Source organism: Dipodomys spectabilis, unplaced genomic scaffold (assembly GCF_019054845.1).
Source record: "Dipodomys spectabilis isolate Male_0828 unplaced genomic scaffold, ASM1905484v1 ptg000019l, whole genome shotgun sequence".
NCBI classification, from domain to species: Eukaryota; Metazoa; Chordata; class Mammalia; order Rodentia; family Heteromyidae; genus Dipodomys; species Dipodomys spectabilis.
The window spans coordinates 20,597,138-20,620,066 of record NW_024870696.1 but is presented as its reverse complement, the minus strand read 5'-3'; the positions used below and the strand labels follow the sequence as shown (position 1 = coordinate 20,620,066).

The 22,929-nt window shown below is 43.8% G+C and overlaps 1 protein-coding gene across 1 annotated transcript in view; it reads left to right on the top strand.

The window, feature by feature from the left end:
* The window catches only part of Megf10 (multiple EGF like domains 10), a 90,221-nt gene that overhangs the window by 20,438 nt on the left and 46,854 nt on the right, over positions 1–22,929 (top strand). Inside the window, exons 4-5 of the mRNA XM_042674451.1 lie at positions 18,138–18,384; positions 19,731–19,851. Coding sequence (XP_042530385.1) covers positions 18,138–18,384; positions 19,731–19,851 — 368 coding nt within the window. The remainder of the gene's footprint in view (positions 1–18,137; positions 18,385–19,730; positions 19,852–22,929) is intronic.

Genomic DNA, 22,929 nt, shown 5'->3' with positions numbered 1-22,929 from the left:
GAAGATACCCAAGAGGAAATCCCAGAGGTGTATCATCTGTATCTTGTGGGAAAGGGCAAGCCTACAACTCACTGGGGCAGAGAGGCTCCCCTAGAGCTCAGGCTTGTAAGAAAGCTTTTTGTGAAGAAAGCGTCTCACCAAATACACTCTACAACGGAATAGGGGAAAGTTTTTGGCTGCTGAGTTCTACTGAAACTGAGCCCTGAGTGGGTTCTGAGGCTACAGGAGCAGGGACTTGTACTTATGTTGCAGAAGCCATGGGCAGGCACTGCAGGAGTCAGTTGAGCTAGCACACAAGGACCCGGATGGAAAATGGCTTCCTTCTGCAATGTTTTTGCAGTGCCCTCTACTGGAAATGCTTAACTTTTCTTATCAAGCTGGTAAAGGAAAAGTATTCAAAGGGCTCACAGCTCTTTTTATAGAACTGTCAAGGCAAGATAAATTTAGAGCTAGGAAACAATAAATTAGCAACTGTTCCAGTCTAGCCATTTGGTTACTCATCTTTCATATGCACACATTCTACACACATTTGAATTCTTACATGTCAACAAATAGTTTCACACTTCCACTGAAAATAACATAGCTATCAATTTATAAATAAGCTGCTCTTTCAACACCAGGAAATGCAAATCACAATAGCGACATATCAATTGATAGTTATATTACTTTTTCAAATTCAGCTGCATTTCTGCAGACTATTCTGTTTACTAGATACTAAAGTTAACTTCTATCAACTTGAATAAAAAAGAAAATCAAAATGAAAAGAGGAAAATAGAAAGTGGCATTAAAAAGGAAACTCTTAGATCTGAGTGTGGTGCTCACACCTATAATCTTAGCTACTCAGGAGGCTGAGATTTGAGGATTGCAGTCCAAAGCCAGTGCAGGTAGGAAAGTCCATGAGACTTTTATCTCCAATTAATTTTTTAAAAAGCAATTATAAGCTGGGAGCCAGTGGTTCACGCCTGTAATCCTAGCTACTCAGGAGGCTGAGATCTGAGGATTGCCATTCAAAGCCAGCCCAGGCAGGAAAAGTCCGTGAGACACTTATCACCAATAAACCACTCAGAAAACCAGAAGTGGTGCTGTGGCTCAAGTGGTAGAACCATAGCCTTGAGCTGAAGAGCTGAGGGACAGCGCCCAGGCCCAGAGTTCAGGCCCCATGACTGGCCAAAAAAAAAAAAAAAGCCATTACAACTAAGAAAAAAAAAGCCCAAGTGTAGCTGTAGCCCAAGTGAATTAATAGCTATTGCGCACAGCCCTCTCTTTCTAAAATGCAAGGAAGACAAGAGATGGAAAAATACGTTCAAATGCACGGTTTTACAAAGGCTTCCCTTTGAGACTTGATATGACAGCTTACTCTGCCAGCCACAGGCTTCCATTGATGAAATGCAGTCTGTAGTCCCAAGTCTGAATGCATTTTCTGTGTGCATATATATATATATATTCATATTTCAAGTGTGCTAGAGTAGAACTGTAAAGTTTGTTTCTCTGTAATGAAATCATGATTTATATGACTAGAGTCAGCCATATTGCTCCCTTTTAAATTTGATTAAAATGATTTCTTGAAGAAGGACACACATGTATTACTTTTATCGGCATCCTAATGTGTACCCTTGCCTAGATAAGTGAATGGCATTCATCTGTTTCACCTGTCTTCCTTCCCCTTTCTCCTTTCTTTTCCCTCCTTCTCTGTCCTCCCAACAAATCTGTAGGCACATCCATCTGGATCCCTCATCACTCTCACTGGATGGTAAATAACTCCTGCAGGGCACGGGCCATGTGTTATTCATCTCTTTTACTCTTCCTACATGTGGCATGCAGTTGGAGCACAGAAAATGTTTGTTCCCTTTAATTAGATTGAGGAACTATGGTTTGGAGAAGGGCATCTGTGTGTTCATTTTGTGAGCTTTCCCTGAATGATTACTGTTTACACTGGATGCTGGGTACAGAGAAATAAATGAGGGATTGCTGTTGATCTCACAGAGCTCATACTTCGGGAGAAAAGTAGACAGAAAGTATGAGGAAGAGAATCGCTGCTGTAGAAGAGATGGACTGAGGAAAGCTGGAAGAAGTTGGGTAAGGTAGTGGGAAACCAAGGAGAAGGAGCAATTAAAAAAGAAGAAGAGTTGCGGGACACTAGATGGCTCATGCCTGTGATCCTAGCTACTCAGGAGGCTGAGATCTGAGGATCCAGGTCTGAAGGACAGGAAAGTCCATGAGACTCATGTCTCCAATTAACCACCAAAGGAAAAAAAAAGCCAGAAGTAGTGCTGTGGCTCAAGTAGAAAAGTACTAGCCTTTAGCACAAAAACCCAGGGACAGGGTCCAGGCCCTGAGTTCAAGCCCCAGAACAAGAGAGAGGGAGTGGTAGGTAAATGTGTAGGGTCAAGAAAGAATATTTTTAAAAATTATTTTGTTTTATTTTTGTGCATGTATCAGTACTGGGACTTGAACCAAGAACCTTGATGCTCTCCCTTACCTCTTTGCTTAAGGCTGATACTCTACCTCTTGAGCTACAGCTAATTCATTAGAGATAAGAGTTTATGGACTTTTCTGCCCTGGCTGGCTTCAAACCTTGATCCTCAGAGCTCAGTCTCCTGAGTAGCTAGAATTACAGATGTGAGCCACTAGCACCCAATGTTGAAATAGTTTGTGTGTATGTGTGTATGTGAATGCATGCGTGCGTGCGAGTGTGTGTGTGTGTGTGTGTGTGTGTGTGTGTGCCCTGACTCTAAGGCTTGAAACTCGGGACCTTGTGCTGTCACTTGGCTTTTTCTGCTGAAGGCAAGAGCTCTACATTGGAACCATGCCTCCAGGTCCCATTTATGTATTTGCTTTCACTTACGTCTAAGATGGAGATAACTCAGGGACTGGGGGATGGTGGGAGGGAGGAGGAAGAGGCCGAGGCCTCCGCTGAGACTGGAGGCTGTGTATGTGAAGGATAAGGCAGAGGAGAAGACAGTTGGGAGGGAACATGAGATCCGGGCACCCAGGGAGGCATGAGCAAGACCACCTTCTTACTGCACTGAGGACGAAGGAGGAGGGAGGAGCGGAAGTGCATGTGCAGAAGCTTCTGGGTGCTAGAGGCGCTGCTTGGCAGTGGGGATGCGGCCAGGGGGCTTTGTCCTCGATGACTTCCCCGGGGTAAATTCGCAGGACAGTCTGTCAGGACTAACAGGAGGTAGAATGGCTGATGACAAGACAGGAACAGTTGATCCTGAGGGAGCACTTGGTGTTGGACAAGCACCATTTAATGCCCACAACACACCACAGCATGGTTAGAATCATCATTCTTCGTGTAAAGATGAGGAAACGGGATGAAGAAAATTGACCAGCCAGACTCACACCCCATTCATTCAGACCTGGGGACTTGAACCACAAATGATGTGTTCCATCTTCTGAAGTTAGAGAGGAGGTTTAGGGACAGTAACCAGAGCCAGGATAAGATTAGCACTGGACAAATACAAAAATCAGGCCTGGAGGATGTTCAAGATGGTGAGCTCATAATGACATCCAACTGATCTTTCCTCTTTGGTTCCAGATTGTATCAGATCTGTTTCAAGCAGCTGACCTTATAGGATGTATTTTAGTGTAATTCCTGAGATCTTTCTTTCTTTGTGTTGGAAACCATTTAAACTCTTTCTTCAATGACTATTAATTCGCATCTGTTTTCTTAACCTATAGAATCTTGTTTGTAATTTTCTAAGCATTTGTTGAGAAATGTGTTTCACCTGTGGCTTTAAATTGCAAGAGTTTCAGCAACAGTCAGAAATTAGTTTTCAACTGTGTACAATTCAGCCTCTCTCTGTCTCTCTCTGTCTCTGTCTTTCTCTCTCTCTGTCTCTCTCTTTTTCTCCACCAACCCACCCCCTTCTCTTTCTCTTTAATATGAGTCCAAATAGAAAGCAAACTGGGAATTAATTCTGGTCTTGAAAAAGCTGAGTAGGGGTTTTATTTAGTCACTCACAGCATTTCTGGTGCATATAAGTAGTGAACATATGTCTTGGAGGCCAAACTCTCCCCAGCACTTAATTTAAGGACACTGGGAGGAAGGCTTTTGTATAAAGCAAGCACACAGAGCGGAGTGGAATGAGAAGACTCTGCCTGTAGGGCATTGGAATTGGGGAATCCATTTGAAAGACACAACAAAGGCACAAAAAGCAGACATCCCGAGCAAGGGCTGCTGTATAGATCTAGCGCCCAGACACCATAAATGGGATCGATGTCTTGGGAAGAGAGAAGACCTGGGAGCCACTCCCCGCAGCCGGTGGGTAACATGCCCGATTCACTGTCAGAGTGACTTTAGACATCAGCTTGATGGAGCAGGGAGAGAAGGCTACTGCTGGGGTTCACTGGCTTAGGGGCATACACCACAATGATAAACGGGGAAATCTGGGCTCACCGTGGCTCATCACAATCGCCCCCAGCAGCTTCACGGATGGGCTGTTCAAATTACTGAAAAGAGCCACAGAGAAAGTGCTCGTTTCACCTTTTGGAAGATTCTGAAATCTAGACTTCTCTTGGTTACTAAGGGAGATGAAGCACACAGCCTGGTCCCAGAAGGACTTGCCCCTGTCCCAGCTGATCTCTTTCTGATATTTCTGTGCCCACTTCCCTTAAGGGTAAAATAAAAATAAATCCAGGAGCCAATGGCTATAATCCTACCTACTGAGGAGGCCAAGATCTGAGGATTGCGGTTCATGAGATTCTTATCTCCAATAAACCACCAGAAAATGGGAAGTAGCGCTGTGGCTCAAGTGGTAGAGCGCTCGCCTTGAGCTAAAGAGCTGAGGAACAGCGCCCAGGCCCAGAGTTCAAGCCCCATGACTGACAAGAAAGAAAGAAAGAAAGAAAATAAAAATGAAGCGTGTGGTATATGTGTTTGTGAAACATACACAATGTCACCATGCTAAGCAATGGATGCTCAAGTTGCTGGCATGGCTGAGCCAAGCCCACCAGGCCCTTCCTGCCACTCTTCCTTAGCCCTGACTGCAGCTAGGACAGCATTCTGTGGACATTGGATCTTGTCCCACAGGTGATAGGATATTCCCTCCCCCACCTCTTTCTCTTCTCTCTGTTTTTCTCTTTTCTTCTTTTCCTTCTACTTCTTCTTCCTTCCTTCTCTCCTTCCCTTCTTCCTTCCTTCCTCGCTCCCTTCCTTTCTTTCTCTCTTTTCCTCCCTTCCCCTCCCCTCCCCTTCATTCCCCTTCCCTCCTCTCCCCTCCTCTCCTCTCCTCTCCTGTGTGGATGCTGGTACTTGAACTGGGCACGGTCCCATTGCATTTTCACTCAGAGCTGGCACTTGCGCCACAGCTCCATTTCCAAGCTTTTCATTGGAGATGAATCCCGTAGACTTTGCTGCTCAGTCAGGCTTCAAACCATGGCCCTCAGATCTCAGCCACCTGAGCCACTGGTGACAGGTAGGTTACAGGTTTCTTTAAAAAAAGTATCATTGTTATTTCAAAGGTGATCTGCAAGGGGGTTGCATTTATATGTCATGTAATGAGTGTATCTCTTTTTGGACAATGTCACCCCTTCCTTCCCTCTCTCAGGTGGACAGACTTCGTTAGCTGAAGCCTCTCCAGACAAAAAGCCCTGGTGAAGTGCTGTTTCTTTTCTCCCATTGTTTCCAACCTCTGATCACAGAGTCAATACCAGATGATTGCATGTCTGGCTCCTCTTGCTTCTGGCATAGGGAGACGACTACAGCCGTGACATCAGTCATGTTAGTGAGTCCGGTGCAGGGGCTGGAAAGATGGGGCTGGGCTGGCATGCTGCTTAACTCCCATCGACATCATTTATTGATTTCTTTTTAATTTCACACTGCATCCATCTATCAGCAGATCTTGCTGGTTTATCTCCAGAAACCCCAATCAGTCCAGCCTTTGTGCATGCCTCTCCTGCTGTACATTTCTTGCACTTCCACACAAGCCACAGCCTCTCCAGGTCCCGCTGGCTTCTCTGCTTCTGTCTCCACCCCACTAGAGTCAGTTCTCCATACCAAGACCAGAGTGAGCTAGTGAAAACGGCCTTCAGAGCACCATGCTCCGGGTGCCCAAATTCCCCAGTGCTTCCCCGAATAATCAGGATAAAGTCCATGGCGTGCCAAGCCGCCGGGTCTGCTCTGGCTCCTCGATGCCCCGTTTTCTCATTTCAGGATATTGCATCTCCTCACCTCTGACTTCCTTTTTCTGCCACAGTGAGCCTTTCCCTGACCTCCCTATTCAAAGTGTCCTCTGTCCCCTGTTTTCCATCTCCATTTTAATTAATTAATTAATTAATTTCGCTGATATAGGGGTTTGAAATCGTGTCCTTGCACTTATTAGTGCTGGCATGTTTTACAGCCTGAACTGCGCCTCCAGTCCTGCTTTTCGCTGGTTAGAATAGGTGTCCTGCCCAAGGTCTGCCAATGTAACTTTTCCGCTCCTTCCCAGGATCACAGGCATCATCCTGCCGTCCGTAGAGACGGAAACATGCAGACTTTTCTTTCCTTGAATTTGGATCCTTCTATTATCAGCCTCTTAAGTAGCTAGGCTTACAGGGTGTGAGACAATGGCATTTAACTCCTTTTTAAACTTCGTAAAAATGGCACTCTTTAAAAACATATTTGGTCTGTTCACTTGTTTTTTTTTATGGTAGTGGAGTTTGGCTATTGTTTAAGTCTGTCTTCCCCTTAAGGAGGTAAACCTCATTTTTAAAATGTTATATTCAAGCCAGGCTCTGGTGGCTCATGCCTGTATTCCTAGCTACTCAGGAGGCTGAGATCTGAGGATCATGGTTCAAAGCCAGCCTGGGCAGAAAAGTCTGTGAGACTCTTATCTCCAATAAACCACCAGAAAATCAAAGTGGCGCTGTGGCTCAAGTGGTAGAGCCTTGAGCTGAAGAGCTGAGGGGCAACACCCAGGCCTAGAGTTCAAGCCCCAAGTCTGGAAAAAAAATGTTACCTTCACTGTGATCTAGCTGTCATTGGTACTTAGCCTGGGCCAGGGTATGCGGCAATGTTCAAATATTTATGGCTAGAAAAAGAAAGGAATGGATGTGCAGGAGCAGGGATGGGTATAAAATGAGAGGTGAGAAGTGAATAAGGCTCTCTCTCTTCTTTTAAAGTGCTCCCAGCTCAACAGAGGAGCTGAACATTGGTAACAAACAAGCAAGACATTCGTAGGAGTTGAGGAGGAGATGGCCAGAGGTCTTCTAGGGAAAGGCCATGCGTTGAGGCCTTTCATCCACTGACATTAGTAGAACAGGCTCTTGTGGCTTCAGGATTTATCTTGATATGAGCAAGGCAGACACAGGCATCTTTGAGAACACAGCACAAGATGTCTGCGCTGTAAACTAGAAGCTGCAATACAACTGCAGAGTCCAGGCAAGGTGTGCTTCATGAACTTGACAGATAGATCTGCCAGCCTCCCCCGCCCCCCACCAGAAGACAGAAAACAGTAATGGAATGGAATGTCGCTATCAGGAATACGCGACACACAGTGGTGTGATCGCGTGGCTCATGGCTGGAAGGCTGCATGTATACGAATGGAAAATGCTTAGTAATTTTGTCATCTAAATGTTTTCATAGTGTTTCTCAAGGTGGACATTTTGCACGATGATATTGATTTGAGCTGTTCATTTGTACGCAAATGGAGTATGAATAGCAGGAAACTAGACAAAGAAATTCAGCCTACAAATGAATTCAAATCACATAGCAATGAGTAGAATTCCATTAACCTTTTTAGACTCTCCTTTTATCAAATAAATAGCAAGCTATAACTTAGACTAGCGTTTTTAAAATGTTCATAGAAGCAGCAGAAATATATTTCACCATAAATCTTCATAATTTCTTTCATGGAATACCTAAGAGATAGTTTCTGGTGGCTCTGTTCAGAGAAGATAGTGATGAATTAGACTCTGATTTCCTCGTTCTACAAGCTAGACTGCTACCCGACTCTAGTAGAGTACATCAATCTTGTCATCAAGGGTAATGTTGTCAGTTGGCTGAAATGAAGTGTCCTACATTATTTTATTTTACTTTTTTACTTTATTGTGCCGTTCTAGGGCTTGAACTCGTAGCTTGGGTGCTACCCCTGAGCTTCTTTTGCTCAAGGCTGGAGCCACTTGAGCTCCAGCTCCATTTCCAGCTTTTTTTCTTGTGGTTCATTGGAGATAAAAGTGGTATTGGTTTCTGAACTTGGGGCCTCAAGCTTTCTAGTCATGAGGCTGAGCCACAACCCAGTTCCTTTTGCTTTGGTTATTTTTAGGGTGGGGTCTCACATCTTTCTTGGAGCTGGTCTGCACCTCCATAATCCTATTAACCCCTCCACAGAGCTTATTAATTGAGATGGGGTAAATCTCACTAGCTTTTTCCTGGGTTGGCCTCAAACTGTGATCCTCCCAATCTCTGCCTCCGGAGTAACTAGAATTTCTTCATCTGTTGAAAGAGACTGGCCTAAAGTCAGACTTATCATGTAAGAATACACATGTTCGAAGCCGGGCGCCGGTGGCTCATGCCTGTAATCCTAGCTACTCAGGAGGCTGAGATCTGAGGATCGCGGTTCAAAGCCAGCCCAGGCAGGAGAGACCCTGAGACTCCTATCTCTAATAAACCACCAGAAAACCGGAAGTGGCGCTGTAGCTCAAGTGGTAGAGCGCTCGCCTTGAGCTGAAGAGCTGAGGGACAGCGCCCAGGCCCAGAGTTCAAGCCCCACGACCGACAAAAAAAAAAAAAATACACATGTTCGGTGCTAGAGGGTGGCAGAGCTATTGAAGAACAGAGAGGTTCATGTCCAGCACATTTTCTTTCCATCACAACATTGGGCAAAAGAGAAAAAGGAGGGGAAAGAGTATTGAAGATTAAGTATCCAGCCCAGTATCATCAGCAAATTCTTATCTGCATATTGGGTATGAGATGTGAAAGGCCAGACAGCAAAAATGTTTTGCCTAAAACAGTAAGAACACAGAGCCCTCACTGCCAACTGGGTGATTTTTTAATATAATTTTCTTGAGAAAAGCTTCTCTGATGACAAGAGACTATAAATAATACTATAACAGAGGCCAGGTTTTCTGACTGAGAATTCTATTGCATTGTATCATTATGCCATGTTTACTAAACAATGAACGGTACAGAGAGAGAGAGAGAGAGAGACAGAGACAGAGACAGAGAGAGACATAGAGAGAGAGAGAGACAGAGACAGAGAGAGACAGAGAGAGAAACACTGCACAGAAAACTAAAGTCTCCTCCTGAAACCCACCTCCAGGTTATTTCCTTATTCCTTCTCTACAGGTAACTATGGTCATGGTCTTAATATATGTCCCTACATGTAGTGTTGAGTGAAAATATTGGGGTTAACAACCTTTGACCATTAAACTTTTAGCAGATATTTAAGGCAGCATAACCAATCAACTGACCTACTGGTAGAGCGGTTAGCTATACAACTCAATTCTTTTCCTTCCTTTTTTTTTTTTTTTCCTGGGCCTGGGGCTTGAACTCTGGGCCTGAGCTTGAACACTGTCCCTGAGCTTCTTTTTCTCAAGGCTAGTGCTCTTCCACTACTTCTGACTTTTTCTTAATTTATTGGAGATAGAGTCTCACTGGCTTTCCTACGTGGGGCTGACTTTTGATGCGATCCTCAGATCTCAGCCTCCTGTGTAGTTAGGATTACAGACATGAACCACCTACACCTAGCTTATGCAATACAATTTCCATTCTTTAGATTTCCCTGAGTTGTGAACAGGGTCATCATATGCTCTCTCTGAGAGACCACCATGTTGGTATTAAGGTGTATTAAAGAATAAACATTTTACATCTTTTTTCTCAGACTCCTAATTGGAGATAAGCCCATGAGAGAGTTATAAAATGTACAGTTCAGGCTTTGAAAATGCACTGGAGAAACGGCCATTCACTGAGAAATGGTCATTTCCCAGCCACTGGTGGCAAGGAGCTAAGCGGCGCTGGGTGGCCCTCCGTCAGCTCTCGGTGGGTTTTTGACATGTGAAGGACGTGAGGTTTTAGTACTTTCAGGGGATGTGGAAAATAACATTTTTATTGTTCTTCTTCATGGATGGGGAAGCTTTGCAAAGCTGTTTTATTTTGAGAGTGCTTGATGTGTTGAAAAGATCTTCATCTTTTCTTCTTCATTAACAAAGGGAAGGACACACCACAGCCTTCTTAGCCCGAAGCCTGAAGAATGAAATCACAGAGAGATGAAAAGCTGGAGACACACGGGACCGGGCATAGGAAGAAAGGGTGTTTGTTTCAGAGAGAACCATGTTTTTCTAGCCTTTGAGACAACAGAAAATTATCTTAGTCTCAGCTAAAAAAAACACTCATTTTTGTAGACAAGTTTACTAAAAAAGTGATATTTTGGTGCATTGTTTATATGTTAGAAGATGAATTTCCTTCCCTGTTAATTTCTTTTGTTGTCATGGGTTCTCTGGTGGTTAAATTCAATGGAGAACATCTTCAGAGTTTTTCAAGGCAGAGAGAGACTTTGATACGTCCTAGTAGATACTTGACATTTATATGTTAAGGGCCATGATAATCTTTGATGCTACACACAATTCTAATTAGGTTGCTTATGTACTAAAACTGGCATCTTTTCTACCATGTCAACCTTGAGTCTTAGGAGCTAGTCTGTTATTTTCCTTCCCATTAACATCTTGTAAATGTGTATCTCCAAGGTTGTTGGTCCCTATATAATTTCACAATTAGTTCTTAGAACCCAGAGGGATTAAACCAATTTTTAAAATCTTGATTTGGTTTATCTAGAGTTGTCCATATCAAATACACCTACACAGAACTTTCATTCCTGTTGCTTTATAGTTCGGGGCAGTTGCCTTACAAGAGGATCTTAGAATTCACAGAATGTTTTGTTTTTTTTGGGGGGGGGAGGTCCGGTCATGGGGCCTGAACTCTGGGCCTGGGCGCTGTCCCTCAGCTCTTCAGCTCAAGGCTAGCATGCTACCACTTGAGCCACAGCGCCACTTCTGGCTTTTTTCTTATGTGGTGCTGAGGAATCGAACCCAGGGCCTGGAGCATGCAAGGCTAGTGCTCTACCACTGAGCCACCTTCCCAGCCCTCACAGAATGTTTTAAGTTGCTTCTGTGGTCTTAACTTGGTGAACCACTAACACAGATAAACAGACAGAATCAAGTCCATAGGATTGCATGAAATCTATGAGACCAGTGAGTTTCTCCAGATTTATGACAATCTTTCCCTTAAAATTTTTAGAATTATTTTTAAGTAGTTGTACAAAGAGATTTCAATTCAACATGCCAGTTTAGACACTCTCTTTATGCTACGATGAGTAAAGTTTGCAATTGTTTTCTATTTCTCCATTTATCTTGAAGCCTATACTGCTGGACATAAACTTATCCACAAGCGGAAAATACCCATGTCTAGTTTTTGACATATCTTTAAGTAAGGTTTCAATTCAATATGTCAGTTTGTGATCAATATGCATGACAGTCTACCTGTTAGTCTCCCTGATCACTCGCCCAACATCATTCATCCTTTCCATTTTCCTAGTTCTGTTTTACTAATTGGCCATTCTGAATAGATGTAAGGCAGTTCTGGATTCCATTACAGGCTTGAGTTTATTACAGGCTTACTTTCTAGAGTTGCTGAGTAACTTTATTTTGGGATTGTGAGAACCAGGCTGTCCATTTTGGCTTGCATGATTCATGCAAGTCAAACAAATAGCAGAAACCAATGCCAGGTGTGTTATTTCAGCTTCATGTCCCTCTGGAGTTTACTGACCTGGGGCATTCTTGTGGTTTGTTTTGCGGGGGGTGTGGGACTGGGGGGGAGTTGGAAGTGGGTGGAGGTATCCTCAATGTGCACACCACAAGTAAAACTGCTGCTGCCACTGGATCTGTGTTTGGCACACATAATTTTGTGTCCTTTGTCTGTCCCACTATTCTCTTTTCTAAAGAGTAAATTAAACTGGCCCCAATGCTTCACATCTGCCGTCGTAGCTACTCAGAATGGTGAGATCTAAGGTATTCTGTGTGAAGCCAGTCCAGGCAGGGAAGTCTATAAAAAACTGAAAATGGAGCTTTGGCTCAAGTGGAAGAGTACCAGCCTTGAGCAAAACTACTAAGGGACAGTGCCCAGCCCCTGAACTCCAGCCCCAGTATTGGCACAAAATAAAGAAAATTAGGTACAACCAAGGTCAAAGTCATGGCCAAGATTTCTTATCTGTGAGTTTTAGCCAGGGCATAGGTCTGTTTAATGTTAAATAATTCCTCCTTGATGAGCCAGCTAGTGGTTGAGGAATGTTGTAAGGAGGTGAACTCGATGGTAAACATCACCTAAGAACAAAATGATGTCACCCACCCTCTGCTGAAGGAGGATGAGAGATGCGTTCTTGTGTCCCTCCTCCCTTCTCCCAAGCACCTTCCACACGTCAGCTTTTCTGTTTGTCTCTCATTGTGCTCCTCTCGTTGAAGGCAAGAGAGTTGTGAATGTGTGTTGCACATGGGAATACTGGACTCATTATACTTATTTCATTGTGTGGCTGCAAGACTTCTGTCAGTAAAAGAGCTTCACCATATCCCTGATAATGCAAGCGTCATACTCAGGACTTGTCAGAAACAGTCCAGCAAGTCTGCCCTATTTATGACTTTATTATGCATGACTTTAACGAAGTGAAGTTAAAAAAAATTGAAAGCATCAAAAGAAAATTTAAAAATAAAGCCAGACGCCAGTAGCGAATGCTTATAATCCTAGCTACTCAAGAGACTGAGATCTGAGAATTTGAAGACATTTGGCCACTTTGAACCTAAACTAATGGCAATTTCCTCTGGCTCCTTTCATTGCTAAAGTTGGATCATGTGGTATAGATTTGTTGTTTAATTTACTTTTAAAAGTGTTATGTTGCAGGGATTCCTTCTATTCATTAAATATTTTCACTATATAACTTTAATTGTACAAAGTTCTGATGTCAAAGTATATCTTTTTCCACAACTAGTCCCATTATTACTGGAAAATTAGGTTGCTTCCGGGTTTTTGTGATCATGAAGTATGCTGAGACAAACATCCTTTCAGAGTGTGCAGTATGATAGTGAAGGACGCCCACTTGGGGGACAGGAGGGCTGCGCTAAATTCTTCACTACTTGTATAGCGTGGATCTCAGTTGCTTCTCCATAGGCTCACTCAGAGTTAATCCATCGCAAATGCTTAGAACATAATGGTGAGCACAGCTAAGTATTATTGAGGAGGTAAGCACTTAGGAATTATGAAATGCTTTGATCTTTACAAACATAAGCTTTGTAAGCTCATTTCTTTTGGAAAAAAAATCTTCAAAAAGAGAATTCCAGGTAAAAGGCTCTTGATACACATAGCCAGAGCAAACTCTACAAAGACTAGCAATTTTGTCTCCTGTCAAACTGCATAAGAGCACTGCTTTCCACAAAATTAGAAGGGATACGGTGTCATTATATTAGTCTCAACACCATGAACATCCTATTTGTGGATGACAGGACACAAATTTTCACAGTTTAACAATGTTGAAATCAGAATATGTCCAACCACTATTGTCAAGTAAATGACTGTCATAATGTGTTTATTGACTATAGCTGCAATCAAAAAAGAGTATCAATGTGTGCCAGTGTCTGTGATAATTTCATTTGCATGATCTGAAACAGGCAAACATATAAAAACTGTGATCTAAATGCAAAGTGAGAGGCAAGCGAAGTAGATAGTATTATTTACAAAGATAATGTCGGGTCTCAAAACTGGCCCTGAAGGCTGAGTGCCAATGGTTCATGTCCATAATCTTAGCTACTCAGACAGCTGAGAGCTGAGGATAGTGGTTCAAAGCCAGCTCAGGCAGGAGAGTCCATGAGATTCTTATCGCCATTAAACAACAAGAACCAGAAATGAAGCTGTGGTTCAAGGGGTAGAGCACCTGCCTCAAGAGGAAAAGCTAAGAGATAGTGCCAAGGACCTGAGTTCAAGCCTCAGTATTGGCATACACACACACACACACACACACACACACACACACACACACACACACACACACACACACACACACACACACACACACACACAATGTGCCTGAAGGACAGAAGTTCTTCAGCTTCATTTGGAAGATTGGAGAGGACAGATGGAGGGAGCTAGAAGTAGTGATAGTAGAGTCCTACTATCTTGTTCTGAGTCTATACCTTTTATCTGCTCCCTTTTTTCCATGCACACAGCTAAAGAAGACAACAAAGCCCAAGATGCAGTTCATGGACTTTTAGGTCACTGTTGTATCATTCTTGCAAATGTAATACTTCCCATAGGCCCTGCCCCCGCACATCCATGGTTAACTATCTTCATGGTTTTCTCATTGTACCTAGTCCATACCCTTACCTTACTGCTTACTCCACAGCATTTCATACCTACCATTGTGTTGTCAGTCATCACTAAGCCAAATCCTCCAGGAAGTGTGTTCTCTGTTGTTCATCTTTGAACTCCAAGTCTGACATTCAACTGAACGAATTACAGTATGGAACCCAAGAAGGCAGCCCATCTTTCCTGGGGTTATTGGATGTTCCAGCCACAAGGGTTCCAAATACGAGCTCCTGATTCTGAAAGAAATTCTTTACTAGTTTATACTGGGGCTGGAAGCATGGCTTATCTACTGGTGATGTTCATGGTAGTTTTAAATTCCTTTTATTTCCAAATGATTATGAGAGCTTCTTAGAGCAAGCTGTCCGTGCCTGTCTGAGAGCCTCATTGGGCTGTCTCCTGTAACATCTGCACAAATGAGATCATGTAGCACCTAGGAGTCGATTCCCAGTGGTTAGCACATGAGTAGCCGAAACCAGTCACTACCAGTGTTCAGATTCCTTCCAACTTAATCTGAAATACAATTTTGTTACTCTACTTCTTAATGTTTTCCTATTAGGATGCTAAAACTATTCCTATGTTAATGACATTATTTTTCAAGCTGTCAGTGGGAGTAACCAACCCCTCATTTTCTCTGAGACAGTGGAACTCTTTCCCTTTGAGATTAAAGTGTTAAGAATAAGATGCCACCCATTTTCATTTAAAGCCTCCCCAAACTCTCTGCTCAAACATGGTGCTTCAATGGAGGCAAACCAGTCAAATTCTGCACTAAACACAACAAACAACTTCTGAGTCTTGTCTAGACAAAGTCATTGTACCCTAGAACTTGCAGGACTCAGGGAAGAAAGCTGGCTTTTGTGCTGCAGACCATGTAACTTGGATGCTTTTAAGAATGAGTATCTTGAAGTAGCCAGCTGTGACAAGCAAAAGAAGGCAAAGCAGTCCCTGTAATGTCTGACACCCAGGCTCGGGGTCCTTACTTATCTGACTTCCCACATATTTATCTAGAAACTTGTCTATGTCCATGATGTTTTCCCAGAGCACTCATGTTCAGACACAGTATTTGCATTGTGAGATCCATGTATCAGTGGCCTTCCATAGGAAAGAACAGCCCAAAGCCGGGAGCTGTCACTTCAAAGCATACCACAGTGGTGAGATACAGCCCGGAAATGAACCATGTCAGCAGAATATCATTTCTTTAGAATCCTGAAACCCTTCTCTTTTTGCTGATAATTATCAGTGTTTGTTATAGACACATTCTGAGCATAATGGGATCGTTTAAGATTTTAAGGTCTTCCTCCTTCTCTTCCTCCCCTTCCCCCCCTCCCCCCCCCAGCTCCTCTTCCTTCCCTGCTCTGTTTTTGTCTAATCCCAAAATGATAGATTTGGTCTCTGCTTGCTTTTCTAGAAGCTGTTGGTAGGGTTTAGAAAAGGCTCATAAAAAAAGAAGGGACCGGCTCTGTTATTTCCATGTCTCTGGTTCTTTCTACCTCTCCTCTGTTTTTTGGTTGTTTTGAGTTTTGTGGGTTTTTTGGGTTTTTTTTGTCAGTTATGGGACTTGAAATCAAGGCTTGGGCACTGTCCCTGAGCTTTTCTGCTAAAGCTTAGCATTCTTCCACTTGAGCCACAGCTCCACTTCCAGCTTTTTGTGGTTAATTAGACATACGAGTCTCAGAGACTGGTTTCAAACCGTGATCTTCAGGTCTCAGCTTCGGGAGTAGCTAGGATTACAGGCATGAGCTACCAGCACCCAGCTTCTTTCTACTACTCTTCTGTTTTTATAAAACAGGTTTTATAAAACAGATTCTGATCCTGACACTGGTGGTTCATGCCTATAATCCTAGCTACTCAAGAGGCTGAGATCTAAGGATTATTTTACAAACCAGCTAGGTCAGGAAAGTATACAAGACTCCTATCTCCAATAAAGCTGGAAATGGCCCTGTGGCTTAAATGGTAGAGAGCTAGCCTTGAGAAAAAGAATGGAAACTTTGAGAAAGTTCAGCGGAGATGAGCAGAAGTGAACAAACTGATAGAAAAGAAGTAAAAGTTTTAAGGTTGCAGTATGTAGACTATAACTTCTTAACACTCTAGATCACAAGAGTTACAATCCTCAAAAAAATAATTCTGTGTCAAACTATCCATAGACAATAAAAGAAACAACCAACAGGAATAACAATTAAGCTTAATTCTCATTTTGCAATCACCATCTAATCTTATTTTTATGAAAGAAGATTGTGGGTTCTTAGGTGATTGCTTTCTAGATCTGCTTTAAGTTCAATAATTCTCTCTCATTGCTTTTAATTCTGTTAAAGTGTGTTTATTAAAATACTAATGAGAGCAAAGCCATACTGATTAAATATAGAATTATTCATTTAAACCTTTTGGTATTTTGAAAGTAGAGGTAGATTCTAACATTGGGAGATGGATCCTACATGTTGGTATCCAGGATTGGGCACCTGAGCTTTGTGTGATTCTACCATTTAAGCCATAACCTGAGTCCTTTTAAGTTTTAATTTGTTCTTCAAACAGGATCTCATGCTCTTATCCTCGGCCTCAGACTGTATCCCTCCATTTCTGCCACCCAAGTCAGTGGGATTATAGATGTATGCCACCACTTGAAATAAGATGCTTGCTATGTACCTAAAGTTTTTTTTTTTACAGTAGCTATTTGAAATCTGCTGAATTTACAAAAAGTTTAATGAAACAACTTTTTAAAAAAGGCATAAATGCAATTTATCCCAAGAGCTCTAAGTAGGGTGTATTTTCCCTAGTGGTTTTATGGCATCTAATAAATAAATAAATGTACTGTTGGCCAGGAAATATCTTTTGAGATCTATTGTCAGCCTTTGAGAATTTTTAGGATTTTCTTCCTAATTCACTGGTTTTTGCATCCATCCCTCCTTTTCCCTGCAAGTCGGGCTTGAATTTCACCTTTCATCTGTTCTTGTCTTAGCTGGCTGTGTGTGTCTATTCTCTTTCTTCTTGTTTTCCTTTTTCAGCTTAGGATTGTCCTACTTTTTAAAAAATAGGTCAGTAAATTTGAAGATGTTAGTCTGTTTCCCCCAGTCTTTTCTTCTGGAAGTAATCAGAGTGACTCGGTCACACACGTTTTGCTTGATCTCTTGAATGCAGACCCAGTTTTCCCCCTAGAAGAACCTAGTCTGTAGCAGCCTGACCTGCCCCGCTCCTGAGTCCCTGTCACGGCTGGATTCCGGCCTCTGTTACTGACTGAACTGTAGCTTCACCCCTACTACCTCTCACCAGCAGCCTCTTCCTGCTCTTTCCCATCCTTTCTGGGAGAGAAAGAAATCTTCCCCTCCCTCCCTTTCTTAAAACCCTTCCCTTCCAAACCCTGGTCCACAGGCTGTGATTCACACGGTTCCCTGAGCACAGAACTCCCTGTGGGTCCTTCCTGATGCCTGATGCCGCCTCCCCTCCTCCCCAGCGTCCTCCCCTGGCCGGCCCCCACCCTTCGGCAGGCTCTCCCACCTCCAGCCTGGGCTTAGGGAGCTGGAGTGGTGGGGTTTAGGTAAAGGGGTGAAGAGGAGGCCCGGGGGTGCGGGGGGGGGGGAGCAGGCCCAGCCCATTTGGTGTCCTCGTGGGTTGGTGGTAGAACACAGGTGTGGCGCTAAGGGATAGTTTTGAGGTGCCGGCCAACCTCGCCCTGTGGAGGGAAGCTGGCTCTGAACCCCGCCGGGATCCACACCCCAACTCCGATGCCCCCCGTATCAATGTCTCCACGCCCAGCCTGCGACCCTGGCCTCGATCTCCATCCCCAGCCTATGACCCTGACCTCTGTCTCTGTCCCCAGCCTGCGACGGCGACCACTGGGGCCCGCACTGCAGCAGCCGGTGCCAGTGCCGGAACGGCGCGCGCTGCAACCCCATCACGGGCGCGTGCCACTGCGCGGCGGGCTTCCGCGGCTGGCGCTGCGAGGAGCGCTGCGAGCCGGGCTCCTACGGCGACGACTGCCGGCAGCGCTGCCAGTGCCAGAACGGGGCCACCTGCGACCACGCCACCGGGGCGTGCCGCTGCCCGCCGGGCTTCGCCGGAGCCTTGTGAGTGAGCGCCGCGCTCGGCCCGCGCGCTTGGGCACCGCCGTGCGCCCAGGGCGCAGGGCAGCGGCCCGGCCGCCCGGGGGTCGGGGCCCGATGGGGGGGGCGGGTCGGGGCACACTTGAGTTCCTGCACAGTCACATCGCATCGTGCTGTGGCTGGTGAGCAGGCCGGCTTGGGTTCAACCATTATTATTAAGTGGAGAAAATTGGGTGTGTTCAGGACCTCAGGAAAGAGCCAGACAGGAAGATGCCACCCACTGTCCATGAAAACAGCCTATCGAGATTGTGGACACTTAAGTTGCTTTGTGAATAAAGATGTACAGGTATCATCAGAGCCACGACTTCATCCACACTACTTTACTTTGCAGGAAGGGCATTGGCGGGTTTGCTTCTATTAGCAGACATTATAAAAGGCAGAATTTGCAGGGGGAAAAAAAGTTAAAGAGAGAAAAATCTAGTTCCCTTACTGAGAAAATTATACTTGTAAATCACAGAACTAATACTTGGGGGGAAATGTAGCTGATTAGGTAAATACATCCTGCCTGCCGTGTTAATGCCTATGAAGTAGAGCTAAGGGGAAAACTGCATTAGCCTAGAAAGCCCTAATTTTAGAAGAATAGATGATCATCTCAAACTGTTTAATTGTTAATATTGTTTTGATGGGTTTTCCATCAAGGCCCCAATTGAATAGGACTTGGAGGGAAGTGTGGTGCAATTTCCCAGGAGAGCAAAAAGACCAGGCTTTGCTGGGCCATAGGTGGTTCACACGTCAGCCTAGCTACTCAAACGGCTGAGATCTAAGGACTGTAGTTCACAGCCAGCCCAGGCAGGAAAGTCCGTGGGACTCAGAAGCCAGAAGTGGTGTTATAGCTCAAGTGGTAGAGTGGTAGAGCACAAAGAGGCCTAGAGACAGTACCCAGGCCCTGAGTTCAAGCCCCAGGACAGCGGGTTGGGGGAGGGGGGAGATAAGGCTTAGAGGAAATAGAGTTATTTGGAGATGAGAAGTCTGATAATTGATGATAAATATGTGCAAATTTCTATCTTGGAGGCTAGAGCACACACACAAAGCAAAGTAACACACATAGAAAGTTCCTTTTGTCAGTGGATACATGACCATTCTTCTTTGATGCTCTCAGATAGGACAAATGGTTCATCAACAACAGGACTGCATGGCCCCTCAAAGACACTTCTAGGCAATATGATGTGTGCTTTTCGTGTTAATTAAATGAATAGTTACTGGGTAAGGAAAAGTGTAATATAGGGTTCCTGGTGCTGTTGTGTATGAACCTAAGAATCATATGACGGAGTAAATGATGGTATCCTTTGTCATCCTTCTTAATCCCTTAGCTGTGAGGATCTTTGTCCCCCTGGGAAGCATGGGCCACAGTGTGAGCAGAGATGTCCTTGCCAAAATGGGGGAGTGTGTCACCATGTCACCGGAGAATGCTCTTGCCCTTCTGGCTGGATGGTAAGTTTCCCCCCTCCCGCCCTAACCCCCCCCCCCCCCCGCTGGCCCCGCCCAGAGTCATACATTCCAAGACACTTCAGGTGAAGTAGCTGGAGTGGTCAGAGATTCCCAAACTGCAAGTACTAAGCCCTTGAAATCTAGCATCCTTCAGTGGAGAGAAGACAGAACGTGATCTTCTCCTGGTGCATTAATTGCAGTGAGGACCCTCATGTGTACTGGCCCATGCACCCTGCCTTTCTTTTGAGGACAAAAGAAAGAAGCAAATTATCTGGTTTCCCAGATGACCGGTAGAGTTGATAGACACTGGGTGTATTTGAGAATCATTTGCATCATTGCATCTGTGGATTGCTGTTGTGCTTTGAGAACATTATTCTCCACACACAAGTGTTACGTGAAATAAAGTTATCCAGTCATGTAAGCGTGGAGATGCTTTAAGGAAAACGGAGTATAGCAAATATTACAAAATGTCTCAGAACCCACTGGATCTTAATATAAGAAACTATAACTCACTGTCCTTCCCACACATAAACTAGGATTTCATAGTCTTAGTGCAACATAAAACACACCATGCTAAAGCATTACTAAATGGACTTCTCTAAAATCAGAAAATAACGTTGGTTCTTATCTTTCTGGCTTGCTTTGTGCATCTGTATGTATAAAGGAAGAGGTGGGAACCTCTTCACTTCAATCTACTTAAGAGAAGCTTAGTTCATCATCATCTTCTCTCTCCATGGGGTATTGGAGTTCCTGCAGAAGTTCAAGTGACAGCTTAGTAATCAGATCTGCCCAGGATTCTTCTGTTTTCTTCTGGCTTCACTTTTCCAAGGCTTTGACCTACGAACAGCCAACCCACTTTCCTTCACCTCCATGTCCTCTGATCCTCCATTCTTCTGAACACTACTTCATCGTAACATTTCCCAGGCGTGTGTCTGATCTTCCTCCTTTCCCCACTGTAAGGAGAACTGGAGTCAGTTTCCAGTTTCCAGGACGCTTGGGAAGTAAGAGAGTGTTCAAGAGGTCAAGGGTACAATGACTATATAAGAACCCAAACGAAGATCAGAAATGGTGACTTGGTGAGAGTCTGATGCGAGAATCAAAGCATGGACGACTCTAAAGGTAAAGGAAGAAGCAGACTTGTTTCGTTCTTGAGGATGAAAGGGAGCTGTGGAAGAAGCACTGGATGAGGTCCAGCAGTTCAGCAAAGTTAAAATTACTAAATCTAATCTTGTCATGTCCCTTGTAAAGGCTTTCTATTTCTCTTGTTTCTCTTCTACTTCCTTACTCCCTCTGCCATTTTTTTTGGGTGGTACTGAGGTTTGAACTCAGAGATTTGTACTTGCTAGATAGCTACTTGACCACTGAAGCCATGCTTCTCAGCTCTTATTAGCTTTAGACATTTCCTTTGACAGAATCTTGCACTTTTTATCCTGGGAAGATCTCAGTCTGAGATCTTCCTACCTATGCTTCTTGTATAGCTGGGATTGTGGGAGTATACCATTATGCCAGGTCTTCTGTTTTGTTTTTAATTATCTGAGTGAATTCTAGTACTTCTTAACTACCTCTTCCTAGTTCTTATACTGTCAACATTTGCCAGTCCTGGTCCTTGATGGGTCCTCTTCACGAGAAGTAGTTTTACTAGCGTGTCAGTGTCCAGAGAGCTCTGTACTCTGGGTGAGGAACTGTCAGTGCCTTAGGACTTCAGAGTAAATGTCCGTGAAGATGCTTCATGGTGAGGCTGAAGCTGTTTCCTGGGGTGGTTGTGACATGGGTCAAAGAGTCCAGCAGGCAGACGATGCACCCCTCCACACACGGCGGGAGCCCGTTCTCCACCTCTTCCTCCTGGCTCTGGGTCTTCACAGATCTCTCTGCATGAATACTTCATGCCGCCTTTTCCTTCTGTGTGTATCTGGCTTTCAGCTTATACACAACATACTATTCATGCTGTCATTTTCGGTGCTTTTTCAAAGGTCAAGCACGTGTTCTTTTAATATACACACACCTGCTCACACATGTGCACACACACACATCCTTTAATGAATAGAAAGCATTCCCCTTGAAGCCACTTGTTCACATTAAGTCTTATTCATACACAGTGTCTCGACACTATCGCTGGGTTTATAACGGCCCTGGGAGACAGAACTTGCATCAGATGTGCTCACCACACACTGACCCCTGGCTAGTTGTTCCTTTAGTTGTATTTTCCCTAACACGTAGTATATACTACACTGTGTTGGAATGGTGAGACTAGAGCTTTTCTGCTCTCTGCTCTCCCACTCATTGCCTTGTAAACTAACCAGGGATTTTTATTTTATTTTTCATTCTCAGTGCTTAGCACTAGGCCCGGCACATTGATGGTTTTCCATTGAGCACTAATGTGGACCATCTTTCAAAGGCTTTTTTCAGCTCCAGGAGTCTGTGGAAGAACTTTCCCTGTTTGCAGATAGCTAGAAACCACCAGAGGAGACTTAATTAGCTCACCAACTGCCTCTGTGAGTAGCCAGTAGTTAGAGGAAATGTATTTCCTATGGTATCCAGAATAAACATTTACAAAACCATCTGCTGTTCGCTAGCCTCCAATTTCAGAGTGCTCACAGTCTGCCTTTTAGTCTTTCAAGAGAACAGCAACAAAGCAACACATTCTGACAGTAAAAAACAGAAAAAAAATTATATTATGTGCGATATGTTGTTTTCTCTAATTGTAACTCCAATAAATACCTCCAATAAACATCTCTATTACTATAACTCCAATAAGTCAGAAGCTACAATTGCAAGTTATGTAACTAAGTGAAGTAAAAAAAAATAGTAGCATATTTCATTGATTTATTGATTCAGTATCTTATTCTAATCTACATAGGATCAGAATAAATAGCATGACTTCACCAGACAAGATGGGCAACTTCTTGAGAAATGTCCAAGTTATTCTCTTGAGGTTCTCCTCAGGAAATAAGGTTTCCTATTGATTGAGCACAGAAATGCCTATCGAACCTCTTTATGAGGTTCAAATCTCTTTATTTATTGAATCTCTTTAATTTTTCTGAAATAAATACCTAGATTGATTCCTAGGGAACTATTTCTTTT